Below are 12486 nucleotides of genomic sequence, written 5' to 3'. Positions count from 1 at the left end.
CTTTTAATCTTATAAATTCTGTGAATTCTAGTTTACCCTTAACTCTCTATTTAGTTAGGGCTTTACGATACAATCTATGGGATTTTGATTTTTCCCTGTAAATTCTTCTCCATTTGTTTATTTCATCTTCAAATATTAGAATGCTACTATCGTCGCATCTAGATAAAAATGACATTTTTAAATAATGTTCGCTCCGTAGTGCTCATAAAAATGAGCAGAATTGTTAGGATCCTAACGTTTGTGCTCATAAAAAAATGCCGGAATACCTTTACTAATGGTTTACTATGTTGTTATTTTGATCTCTAGAGTCTAGCTAGGTCTAAGCAGGGCCGGCTCAATGGTAAGACCATTAATTAGGTCATTGCCTAAAGCCCCCACCCTATATATGTAAGGCTCCAAAACATAAAAGTGACGTGTTTTTTGTTTAATTTTATTGAAAAAATAAAAATCATTTTATTAAATAAAATTTTAAAGAATTTTTATATTCTTTAATATATGCAAGGCCCATAATACTAAATTTAATATTTTATATAATGAATTATTTATATTTTTAAATAAAGATTTTAAGATCTTACTAATTTGAGGCACAAAATTTGAATTTCGACCTCATTTTAAATTGTTGTATTAAATATAAATTCAAAAAAGATATTTAAAGATTTTAAATAAGATCTCATTTTATTGAAAATTTTGAAAATATTTCATATAATAATTTATATTTTATTGTATTATAATTAAACTCATTTAAATTTAGTTCTGCTACATACAATTATTTTTACGTACTCTTTGTATATTTTATTGATATAATTAGTTAAAATAATTATTTTATATTAAAAAAATAACATAACTAATTATATTAATAGAATGTATAAAAAATATACAAAGATGACTTCACTAGAATTTTTCAAAATTCTTTAGATTGGTTATCAATTTATAATATTTTTTTGTTGTTGTGCTGTATAGGTCTTGTACTGTCTATGAAAAAAGTATGAGTCTCCTGAGAATTTAAATGACGTGTCTATAAAATTTAATATTAATTCATGATTGGGTCGAAAAGGCCGGCTGTCAGATCTGAGACTGCCCGGATATTGCCGTTAACTGATCTCATCTTTACATTAAAAAAAAAAAAATTAAGTAAAAAAAAAAGTATGAAGGCTGGCTCACAACATTTGATGCCCTGCTCACAACCTAGTACGTACGACTACTGTCCCCTACTTGATACATGTAAAAAGTGAGCTTATTTACTATCGATCATGAGTCGACGTTAAGCCTTCTTATTCAATCGATCGTACTCGACCGGGGTTTAACAAGAAACGGATGCACTCACTCCAACATGGGAAATTCCGCTATATATGAAGCAAATTATACGTCGTTGCTCGGTGAAACTCTGTCGTCCATCCTCTCGAAGCGTGCACAAGAGGCTAATTCCTGAAAAGTCTCCACGATTTTCTCAGTGCATGGCACAATGTCGATTAGAATTAATCCGACTGCAGCAGTTGGTATAATCTCTCGGAGATTGGCATTTTCCCAAAGGGAAGTCATGTTAAGCATGGACTTGAGTTTCTCCGCTGCAATTTTTGAGTTTTCAATATGGAAATTAATTACTGATGTTGACCGTCTCAGTTTTTTGATCGCTGATGCTAATTCCTTCAGTGCTTTGCCAGATTCTGAGCAAATCTTTATGCATTGCTCCTGAATTTCTCTTCGGAACTCGGTGGGTGTCTGTAATGATGGCAAAAGATAGGTCACTGAAGAAATTCAGACTCGAAATAGAAGAGGAAACAAGGTCTGATATAAATGCAAGAGTCTCGATCAATTGCAGATAAGTCTTATGTACATAATAACTTTGGCTGTCAAAGAGAGGACTATCTGTTTAGGAAATGGGTATTTCTGACTTACAGCTTGGATCTCAAAGTACTTGATATAGCTGTTGAGGTCTTCAATTTTGTAGGCACACTGCCGAGTCAAGGTTCCAACTTTAAGGTAACGATTCCAAGGATGACGGAACCCAAAGCGATAGTGCCAAAATTCCCATCTCGCTAAATTGGCCTGAAAATCCAAAAATAGCAATGATACAAACTCGGAAAGATTGAATCAATTAGTGGAAATTAATTCAAGTAACGCCTCCTTTCTTTTTTGTTTTTCTTTGCTGGAGACAAATTTAAGAACATCATGAGGTTGACAACGTTGTTATACCGCACGTACCATAGTTTCTTCCTTGTCTTTAGAAGTCAGAACGCTTTTATACCCGTGAAGAAATGATTTATCATCATCCGTGGAATGCCCTTCCTCTGACAATCTGAAGTATTCCCTACCAAATCCTGTAACTTTGAATCGGTAAAAAATTGATGCTAACATGAATAAAACAAGGCACAAGCTGGCATATTCATTAAAACACGAAGAAAACAAAAAAGAAGTATATATATATATATACATGACATGTAAAGTTTGTAGTTTGGAAGAATACCTTCTAAGAAATTCCCAAGCTTTTCCAAATTGTTTGCTATTTGGTTCTGCAGATTCTCTCCAATCCAGACAGGGCATACACAGATGCATACAATGATAGCAATAAAGCAACCAATGATGATTGTGTATAGCCTCTGGCAGGCCATATCCAAAACCTCATCATCTTGGTAACTCGATACAGATACCAAGCAGAAAGTCAATATGAATATCATCAGTCCATAATCGTATCTTGCCTTCAGTTCAGGGAAGAATCTCATAAATGTTACCGTTGCAGCTGCATGCATTTCACATGTCTCAACCATGAAATTAACCAGTTTGGATGATTGTGAAGTAAATATTAAATAGTAGAGTACCATTATATTAACACAACAATGGACTATGTATTTACCTATTATAAAGACTAAGATACCAAGTACTATGGGTTGTCCCGTCCCATCGAAGAGAGTTGCCACCTGATCAACTCCGACAGCTAGCGCACCACCGGACAACGTTGCCAGCATCCTGTTTAGGCCTTTTCCCAATGTTGCTCCTATAAATGATGGGAAAGAAAAGTTTAGCATCACAATTAATTCATGTCTCCAATTCAGGATTTTATGTGCAATAATTAGTTTCTCTTAGCTTTTAAATTCATATAAGAATTCAGGTAGATATCTAACTCTCATGCTTACCAACTGAAAACTCGAAGACTAGAACGACGGTTAAAACCGCCCATATTCCATTTTCACCAAAACGGTCGAAAAGCGGTCGGACATAATAGAACAAGGAAACCAACGTGATAGCCACTCCTACTTTGAGCGAATGGACTATTCTTCGGGGATCATCTTGTCCAAGTTTCTTCATCTTATTTGCAAACTCGACTGCCACAGCCCATAAGTTTACAGGCAAGGCCTTGAGCCATTCCCATACACGAGTGAAAGGTCCGACATTTTCAAAATTTGTAGAAGCAATATCCATTGCTCTGGGTTGAAAGGAAAGATTACAGAAGTGGAGAGATAATATAATACGAGAAAATCCCTGCAAGAGTAATAACAAAAGCTATATATCTGATGTGTGGCAAAAGTGTTTTATTGAAAGCCAAACCCAGAACTCTCTAACATATATGTAGAAACCTTGGTCGGAACAATAATGCCTATGACAATTTTTATGAACTGTCTAAGAGATTGAACGAGAGAGAGAGAGAGAGAGAGGTTGGGAGGTGAACCTATAGAGCTGGCAGGTGGTTCTGACTGTGCTTGGGGAGGGAGGGACCTCTGCAATTTATAAGTGAGAAACGCTGCTTGTGACTATACAACATGTCACAAATTTCATATACATGACAGCCCAAAAAAACAAAGGAGGGTGGAGGTCATGATCAATCTGGTGGCTGTTGATTCTGACTGGGCATAGGGAGGGAGTACTTGACCCAGCTGACCTTGAGCCATTTTGTTTCAAAATAGGTCCAACCAATGACATGACCACACATACCAACTTTTATTTTCTTCAAATGTGAAGGTTATTTGTGTATTCCTGGAATATGCTATCAAATCCAAATCTGTGAACTGTGTTTTTAAGAAAGAGTAAGTCTTGCTCAGCATCATCAGCTGGTATATTTGTAAGAGCCAACAATTGGTTTCTAAAGGTCAGACGTTTAAATCGTGTTTGGGTGTGAAACCCTGCAATAAAAACATACAGCCAATTCATGGCCACGACGTTCCTTTAAAAAAATAGAGCGGGCTACTCTGCCGCTCATTTTGACGGCTGAGTTTGGCTTTTTTATTTTCTTTCATTATTTTTTATTTATATTTCTTCATCATTTAAAAATATTTTTAAAAAATATAAAAAAAATTAATACACTAATAGTCAATTCCTTAACTATTAAATAAAAAAATTAAAATACATGAGATCTCAAAAATAATGGACAAATTGAATAGACAAAGTAGCACTTAAAAAAAAAAAAGTTAATTAAACCCGACGCTAGGGTTTAGATGATGAAATGGACACAAAACTTGTACTGTATGCAGCCAATTCTCGTTTCTCGTTGTTTAGTAGAAACGTCTATCGACCAATGTAAAACCTTCCAAATAATCCTGAGACTTGGAGATCATTACAGCATACATGCCATTAGAATTATTAGGGCAAGTTTGGGAGATGGGAAGAAACACAAAATTCTCATCTCATCATTACATCTTTTTCAAATCCCCATACAAAATATAATAAACAATTCAACTTTTTTAAATTCCAATTCATTTTTTTCAAATTCTAATATAATAATAATATTAAAACACAATATTTTAAACTCTCAAATAAAATACAAAATTCTTATCTCACCCCCAAACCTGCCCTTAATCCCAACAGTCTGTCATATGATCTGTCTCGTCTCTTTCTCCCGTGGTACTTGATGACTTTGTTCTATATATCCTTCAACATTTGATATGTAGTTCTTTTGACTTTTGCAACTTCACTCATAATTTCTGCCTTGTTTTAGTGGTCGAATGTTGAACTTTGCGGCCAGTACCATCCCCTCCATTAGAATCTAATTATTCCTTTTTCTTTATTTTTTTTGTAGTTTTTTTTTTTAATTTTCCCTTGATTTTCTCTTCAGTACTAAAATATTAATTTATAACCTTCTAGTACTGTTAGACTCAATGTTTTGAATACCGTACCGGACAGCGTACCGGTCAAGGCACTGGAACGAAATATTTCGGTACCGGTACCGTTTCGAGATAGCATTTCGGGATAACGTTTCGAGATAGTCGATCTATAAATAAATTATATATATATAAATATATATAAAAATTATATTCTAAAATAATAGTCTATATATAAATAAATTATATACAAATACATATATATATATAAATTATAAATAGTCTAGTCTGAATTGAGGGTTAAAAAATAAGTTTGTAGTTTGAAAAAATGAAAAAAAAAAAAAAACACAGGCCGAAATATCGGCCGGTACCGGCAGAAATATAGGCCGGTACAGGCCGAAATTGAGGTCAGTACCGGCCGGTATTTTTGCCGGTACGGAACAGGTATAGTACCTGTACCGGCCGGACGGCCGAAACGAAAAATTTCGACCGTACCGGTACGAAATTTAAAACTTAACTTAGACTATCAACCATATATGCATGCAGATTCCTTTAAAGTCAAGTTTAGATTCGGAAAATGTTTCATTTCATGATCTCATCTCATCTCGTCATTATAATTTTATTAAATTTTTACACAAAATATAATAAAAATTCAGTTTTTTTATATTTCATCAATTTTTTTAAATCTCAAAATAATAATAATATTAAAAAATAATATTTTAATAATATTTTTTTAACTTTTATATTTGATTTAAAATCATCTCATATCATTTCCAAATCCAAACTAACTATGAATTGCCCAACTCTAACTAATGCATGAGGTGGTATTAATTAGCTAAATCCTTAATTAACTTTAAATTAAGGCCAAACCGACTTCCTAAATATTATAATATTTTGATCTATTTGTCAGTCAAGTGCTCCAAATGATAAGCACTTATGGACGCGTGTACGGGTCCTGTGGAGCCAATCTCGCATGATGGGATGGTAAATGTGTACGAAGATTAAAAAGGTGGAGAGTTTTCTTCTTTTTCAGGGAGACATAAGTAGAATTATTGGGCACAGAGCAGGCTGGTCATTTGACCATTTTTGACTTTGCGCTTCCGATTTATGCTGCAAACTCAATTGAGCCTAACTAAATTTAGTTTAATTTTAAATTAAATTTAACATCTAAATACTTAATTATTAAATTATTAAATTTATTCCAACTCAAAATATTATATTCATAAGACTCACAATTTTTTTTTTAACTTAAAACATATTTATACGTGGGACCTATAATCTTTTTCAATTTCTTATAAAAAGTTTAAACTCATCTTAACATCTAAACATACTTTAAACTCTGTTTAGATGGGTCCTATATAATTTTTTTCACTACTTAACTCATTGTCAACTGAACTTATCTCAACATCTAAACACAATTTTATTATTTGAATTTTATGGACCAGCATTGGCAGTACTAGCTAGACGTTGCTATAGGACGAAGAAATGAAAACGAGGTCCAATTTGGATATTTTTTGGAAGTGTTTGGAATCATCATGAGGCCGGTACTTAAATATTGGCAAGGCGTGAAATATTTAAGATGGAAGTTAAGAATTCGATGTACGTACGTATACATCACGATAAAAGGAAATTTTGTAAGTCAGCATCGACTTTTATTTATCTAATTAGAACTAGCCCACTTCAAATGTCATAACTAGAATAACGTACTTTTAATGTTGAAAGTTCAAGATGTACGTAATTATATGGTTGCTCTAACTGAAAACTCGAATTAAAGGACGTCATTAATTTGCTTTTTAATAATTAACTAAACCGCCTAACAATTTCTGAGGTTGACCCATTTGCATAATTAAAGGGTTTTGTATCTCATTATGGTGCACCAAGTGTTGCATCAATCGATTGGGATACAGAGGGTCTTTGGCCTCACATTATTTTTAACCTAGCTAGCTGTATATTCCATCAATATATTAGTGTTTATGTAGATAGTTAGGCTAAAACAAGCACTACATAATGTGAATGAGTTTTTTTGCTCGAGATTTAGTTACACAAAATCAAACTATTTCATTTCATCTTTTGCTCGAGATTTGGTTATATAAAACCAAACTATCTTATCTCATCTCATCTTATAATATAATCATTACAATTTTCTCAAATTCTCACACAAAATTTAACAAAGAATTCAACTTTTTCAAATATCAAAATAAAATATTAAAAAATTATATTATAACAATATTTTATTCAACTTTCAACAAAACATAACTAAAGGTAAGCAATCTTTTCACTTTTTCGTTGGACATTTATCATGATGTTCTAATTTCTTAGATGCATGTGATGCAGGTCTTTAATTATAAACATAATGTGGATGCTCACCATTTAGTGGGGACTAAATTATGTGAGACCTATAGCATTATTGCAGCTGAAATATTAGACAGACACATAGGTTTGGAGCAACGACATTTTTCTTTTTATGAGAATTAATATGAGATCAAGTGATAATTTTCTGCCTGCATGCATACGTTGATCATCATTTTCTCCGTTTCTTGTGTCGAGTATATAGTACGGTATTGAAAGGAGAAACTGTCTGCATCTGGCGTGCCAACTGCCTTCAGTCTAATGAATTTCTAGAATTTGTAGTCACCTCGTGAAGGCCGCCTATATATATAAGGACATAATATATATAGGCAGAAGAAGAACAAAAGCTTTGATTTTTCTTAAAATGAATCAAAACCAACTTAATTGACAAAACAATGAATATTTTCAAAAGATTGAAACATGCATACATTGCACGGACGTCAGCTATACATGAATAAAATGTGATTCTTCCCCACACCAGTTGGCGGAGACCACAAAATTGTGTTTTGACGTTTGCTTCTCATTATTAGTCAATATGTGGGTGCTAGAAATGTTTTTGACAGTATCCATGGTTTTCCATTATTCAGAACAATATGAGAAAAAACAATTTCCTCATAGAATGAGAAAGACTAGTGTTGGAATTTATTTAATCAAAACAATATACAATGCCCACAACAATAATAAATACGATTTTCAATTAATGACAATGTCATTTTTAAGAAAAATAATAATGAGTGGTTTTGTATAATTATAAGATTAAAATATTAATAAAGAAAGATATCCCGATTGGAACTTTTTTTTCTCTCTAAGCACGCATACCATAAATATATAAAACAATCACATGATACAATAGATAATAAGGTGGGAGGCCCCGACATTCATCCCAAGCTAGTACAATACAGAAAAAAAGAAAAAAAAAAGATATGGGGCCAATGACTTGACCCCCACCCATTTCCAACAAGGAAAATGGACAGACTGAATACTACGGCCAGAAGCCGTAGTGAATGGATTTGTGCTCATGTCGCTGATCTAAACTGACTAAAGGAGACTTTCACTACCTTTTTTTCCGAAGATCTTTGGTTAGCATGAGCAATAACATAGGAAGATAGCGAACGAAAGAAGCTTAGAATCGTTAGTGGGTGACTGCCAAGAACTGTAAAAGTGCGTGAAGACCACGAGCCACACTAGAAGAGTGGAGGTTGGTCGAATCTAAGAGATCCGAGATGGCTGACCCCAAAAATGCCACACGTGGCGGCAATAGACTCTCCCTAGTACGACGGTGTGTGAGATCCACGTGCAGTTTGGATTGCGTGTGAGACGCACACACTACATTTTTCAATGGATGCTTTTGCACACTGCATAGTCTTTTAAGATTTCCCCTTAATGTAATGGTAGCAGGTTGCATGATCGTTACTGTAGTTCCCCACACTACAACTAAAAAGACTTTTTGGGACGATTTTGTTTTGGAACAAAATGAAAATCGTCTCAAAAAGTGAGATTTATGGACGAATTTTAGATTTTATGCCAAAAAAATGACAGAAGAACAATACCGTTTGAACGTGTTCGAACGGTATAATTAGGGACAAAATATTTTGTCCCTAATAATGAAACCGTTCGAATATAATGTTTTAACGTTTGGACAGTTAAATTTAACTATTCGAACATACATTTTGGCGTATTAAGTAAATATATTATTATAGCGGGAAATTGCTCTTCCGTTCGAACGTGCAATTTCACTGTTCAAATGATTAATCAGCGCAGTTCGAACGTTATTTGTATGGTTCGCAAAGTGATCATATGTTATTTTTTTTAGAGAATTATATTTATATTAACTAGTAATTATAAGAAATTTATCAATTAAATAATAGGAATAATATAAATCAATAATTAGTTTAGAAAATATAAAATAATACTAATTCATAATTAAATACTGAATTTACAAAACACTAATATTGTTCATTCTAAAATCAAAATAAATAAAAAATAGAAAGTACTAAGAACTCAACTCTTTGCACACTTCCTCAACTGCAGCTAAGCGTTCCTCTATCTATGTTAGTCGTGTATTAATGGTGACCTAAGTCACAGACATGGCATCAAGCTTCATACATAACTCAAAGATGGTAGCAGTAATCTCTGTACAAAACTCAGATACAGCAGAACAGACCTCCATATGCACTGCATCAATCATCGTGGATGTCTATCCGTTGATCGCTGCACGCACGATCTCAGCCATGTCCTCACGAGTAGCGCTATGTACTGATGCCTCGGCCTGTCTAGGAGTGTCCCATGCTACGTGAGAGGGTGATGCTGTTGATCGGTCCCATCGGCTCCCGTTTATGCTTGGCAACATCAGGCATGGCACTGGCAAATAGTAGAAATCGGGTGATCAGGATCCCAAATGGCAATACATCCGTTGAAATGTACCGGGACTCTAATCGAATCCTATCTAATATATACCCCACCAAGTTGATAAGAATACCACGAGCGACCCGTATCATAAATTTTGTCTGATCAATGCCAACCTCTGTCTTATGCTGCCGAGGGTCAATATTATTGGCAATTATCAAATTCAGGATCTTGAAGAAAGAAAATAGATTTGTCTACTTGATGCTTTTCGTCTCGTCATACAGGGGAGCATCTGGACCAACAACCAAATCCCTCACCTCATGATCAGCAAGGGTATCAACCTCATTTGTATAAACTGGTGCCTCCTCCTCAGCTGTCTCCGCCTCAGCTTGTAACGCCCGTCCTTGTGGTGAGACTTTTTATAAAATATTTTGATAAAGGACGACGGGAATTACTGTCCGATTTAAAACTTTTTGCTTCTTCCCTGGGTGCAAGACTCTACGTTTATAAAATAAAATGTGTTTTTACAATAAAAGAGGTTTACAGCGGAAAACATCAATTTTAATAATAAAAATGCCTCTCTTACACTTAAATGCTCGTGCCTAGACTTCCGTGCTCTTCCCCATGGGTCGTGTCCGTCCCGACGCGTACTTCATTTCCTTCCCTGTGGGAGGAGGGACATACATAAAAACTAAAATGAGTCAAAGACTCGTAAGCATTACTTCATGCAGTTAAAATATAATAACATAAGTTTTCATTCATGCATTCATCATTCGTACATACTATACATACATGCGTGCGTGCATACGTGCATTCATTTGAAAACGTCACTGGACGGGGTTTTCATTTTTAAATCGTGTCCCCCGTTAGTGCCTTCATTTCTGCAAGAGTGCAGTGCCTTCATTTCTTAAAGTGCATTCGTGCATACGTCCATACATACATACATACATACATACATTCTTTCTTTCTTTCACTTTCATAGGCCAGTACACACTGTTACGCCCCGTGTGTTAGGGTTAGCAGCCCTATGGTCAATGGATTCGCCCGTGGCCACGGGTTGGAATCCCATTCCGTTAGAGTGCAGCACTGGATGCACTACCAGTACTACTGCTCGGCATTGCAATCTACCCATTCATTCATTGGGTACCCCTTTTCATTCATTCATGTGGCCGTTACATATTTTCATACATTTCATGCTTTCCTTTCATTCTTTCGTTCATTCATGTCAGCTCTAAAGAGCTGGAGCTTTCATTTAGTCCTTTCTTTCCTTTAACAGTCCTTTCATGAGAAAATATTTCTTTTCATGAGAAAACATTATTTCGTGAGCATGGGCTTGAACATCCTCTTTCATGACATCCACAAGCATCACCTTGTGGCATTCATAAAAGTATAAGTTCGTACCGTCCATAAAACATAAAGCACGGGCTTAAACTTCGCCTTTCACGGCATCCGTAAGCATCACCTTGAGCGTCGGCCTTTCCGGTGTCCACGAGCATCACCTCGTGGCGCTCGCGACAGTGTCGGTTCATAGGATCCATGAAGGCGTCAGCTCAAGCTCGTCTTTCATGCATTTATGTCAGTTCATTTCTTAGAAAATACGTACAATAGATAAGCCGTATAGTCATCCATTCGCATGCTTACAATTAATAACTTTGGGTGCATAAAAACGGGCTTTCATGTAAGGGCCGTACGTACATATACATTTCAAAGCATAGCATCTTCTTTCGTAAGCATTTTTTTAAGGAGAAAAGCGTTTCGTTTTCGCTTCGTGTAATTTCTAGAAAACTCTATAAGGGCATAAACGTAATACTTACCTGGACTACATGCTACTTTCATACCATGCAGTCCATTCATGCGCGTGTTAGCTGGCAACCTATATGCACACATAACCTTAATGTCATTCTCTATCTAATGCATAGGCAACTTACTCTATAAATAGAACTACGCTATACTTCGAGCATTCTCATTCTATCCCATACACTTACGTGCCCTTTACTATGCTAAAACCTTCGGAGACCATTTACGGTCACTATCTCTTCCAAACTCGACGTTCCACATCGAGTGTTCATTCACTAAGGTGAACTCATAATTCACCTTAGGATTAAGACAGTAAGACCTTCGTCTTACTCTTCTCGTCAACCACATTCCGACGCATGATTCCGACTGACGGAATCACGCATCCCAATTCCTAGACAATACACCCGTCATTACCTTCATGCACCTTAGCCCATACTAAATCCTCATTCTCATCCATACAAGCCACAAGGCTCTAAACCAACTCTGAGGCTTAAGCACTGTGTAACTTTGCTCATGACAGATTACCCATTACATATGGTGAATCCATCCGGCACATGTGTCTAACCAGATTACACATGTACCTTACACCCTTTATCACGTAAGATCAACATATGACATGTTGATCACCTGCCCAGAGGAACAAGGGTCATACTCCGATACCAACCTTCTCTGGACCCGGCTAGCATGACTCTTCATGCTATCCGTCCATTTTGACAGTTCATCCCAACACTTAACATGACAAGGCTTCATTCACCATTACGCCTTATGTCATGTCATATAGCTTGAGACTATACCCAAGCTACACCATGACCTTGTCATGTCACCTGACAAGGTCAGTCATGCTTCCTCTGCGCACTCTTACACTTATTCTGCTACTACACCTATACTTCCAGCCGTAAGTCAATTACAGTGACATTTGTCACCTCAGACTACAGGCTGCGTCACAACTACTTCGGGACACTGT

The 12486-nt window shown here is 35.6% G+C and overlaps 1 protein-coding gene across 1 annotated transcript; it reads right to left on the bottom strand.

Moving 5' to 3' along the window:
• Nucleotides 1–1044: 1044 nt before the first annotated feature.
• Nucleotides 1045–3417, bottom strand: LOC121238173 (aluminum-activated malate transporter 8-like). Its single transcript, XM_041135014.1, has 6 exons — nt 3132–3417; nt 2852–2992; nt 2465–2737; nt 2203–2318; nt 1897–2046; nt 1045–1719 (listed from the first exon to the last, which is right to left on the bottom strand). The coding sequence occupies exons 1-6, from the start codon at nt 3415–3417 to the stop codon at nt 1360–1362; spliced, it is 1326 nt and encodes a 441-aa protein (XP_040990948.1). The 3' UTR covers nt 1045–1359.
• Between the last annotated feature and the right edge of the window lie 9069 nt (nt 3418–12486).

Source organism: Juglans microcarpa x Juglans regia, chromosome 7D, assembly GCF_004785595.1.
Source record: "Juglans microcarpa x Juglans regia isolate MS1-56 chromosome 7D, Jm3101_v1.0, whole genome shotgun sequence".
In the NCBI taxonomy this organism is placed as follows: Eukaryota; Viridiplantae; Streptophyta; class Magnoliopsida; order Fagales; family Juglandaceae; genus Juglans; species Juglans microcarpa x Juglans regia.
Note: the sequence above shows the minus strand (reverse complement) of the source record. Positions and strands in the feature narration are given on the sequence as shown.

What these genes read in the sequence shown, in the direction of transcription:
- LOC121238173 (XM_041135014.1), bottom strand. Translation starts at nt 3,417, where the DNA reads ATGGATATTGCTTCTACAAATTTTGAAAATGTCGGACCTTTCACTCGT. An exon ending in AGTCTTCGAGTTTTCAGTTG is followed by an intron (nt 2,993 to 3,131) that starts GTAAGCATGAGA and finishes CATCATTTATAG; the next exon opens with GAGCAACATTGGGAAAAGGC. An exon ending in AGTACTTTGAGATCCAAGCT is followed by an intron (nt 1,720 to 1,896) that starts GTAAGTCAGAAA and finishes CCATCATTACAG; the next exon opens with ACACCCACCGAGTTCCGAAG.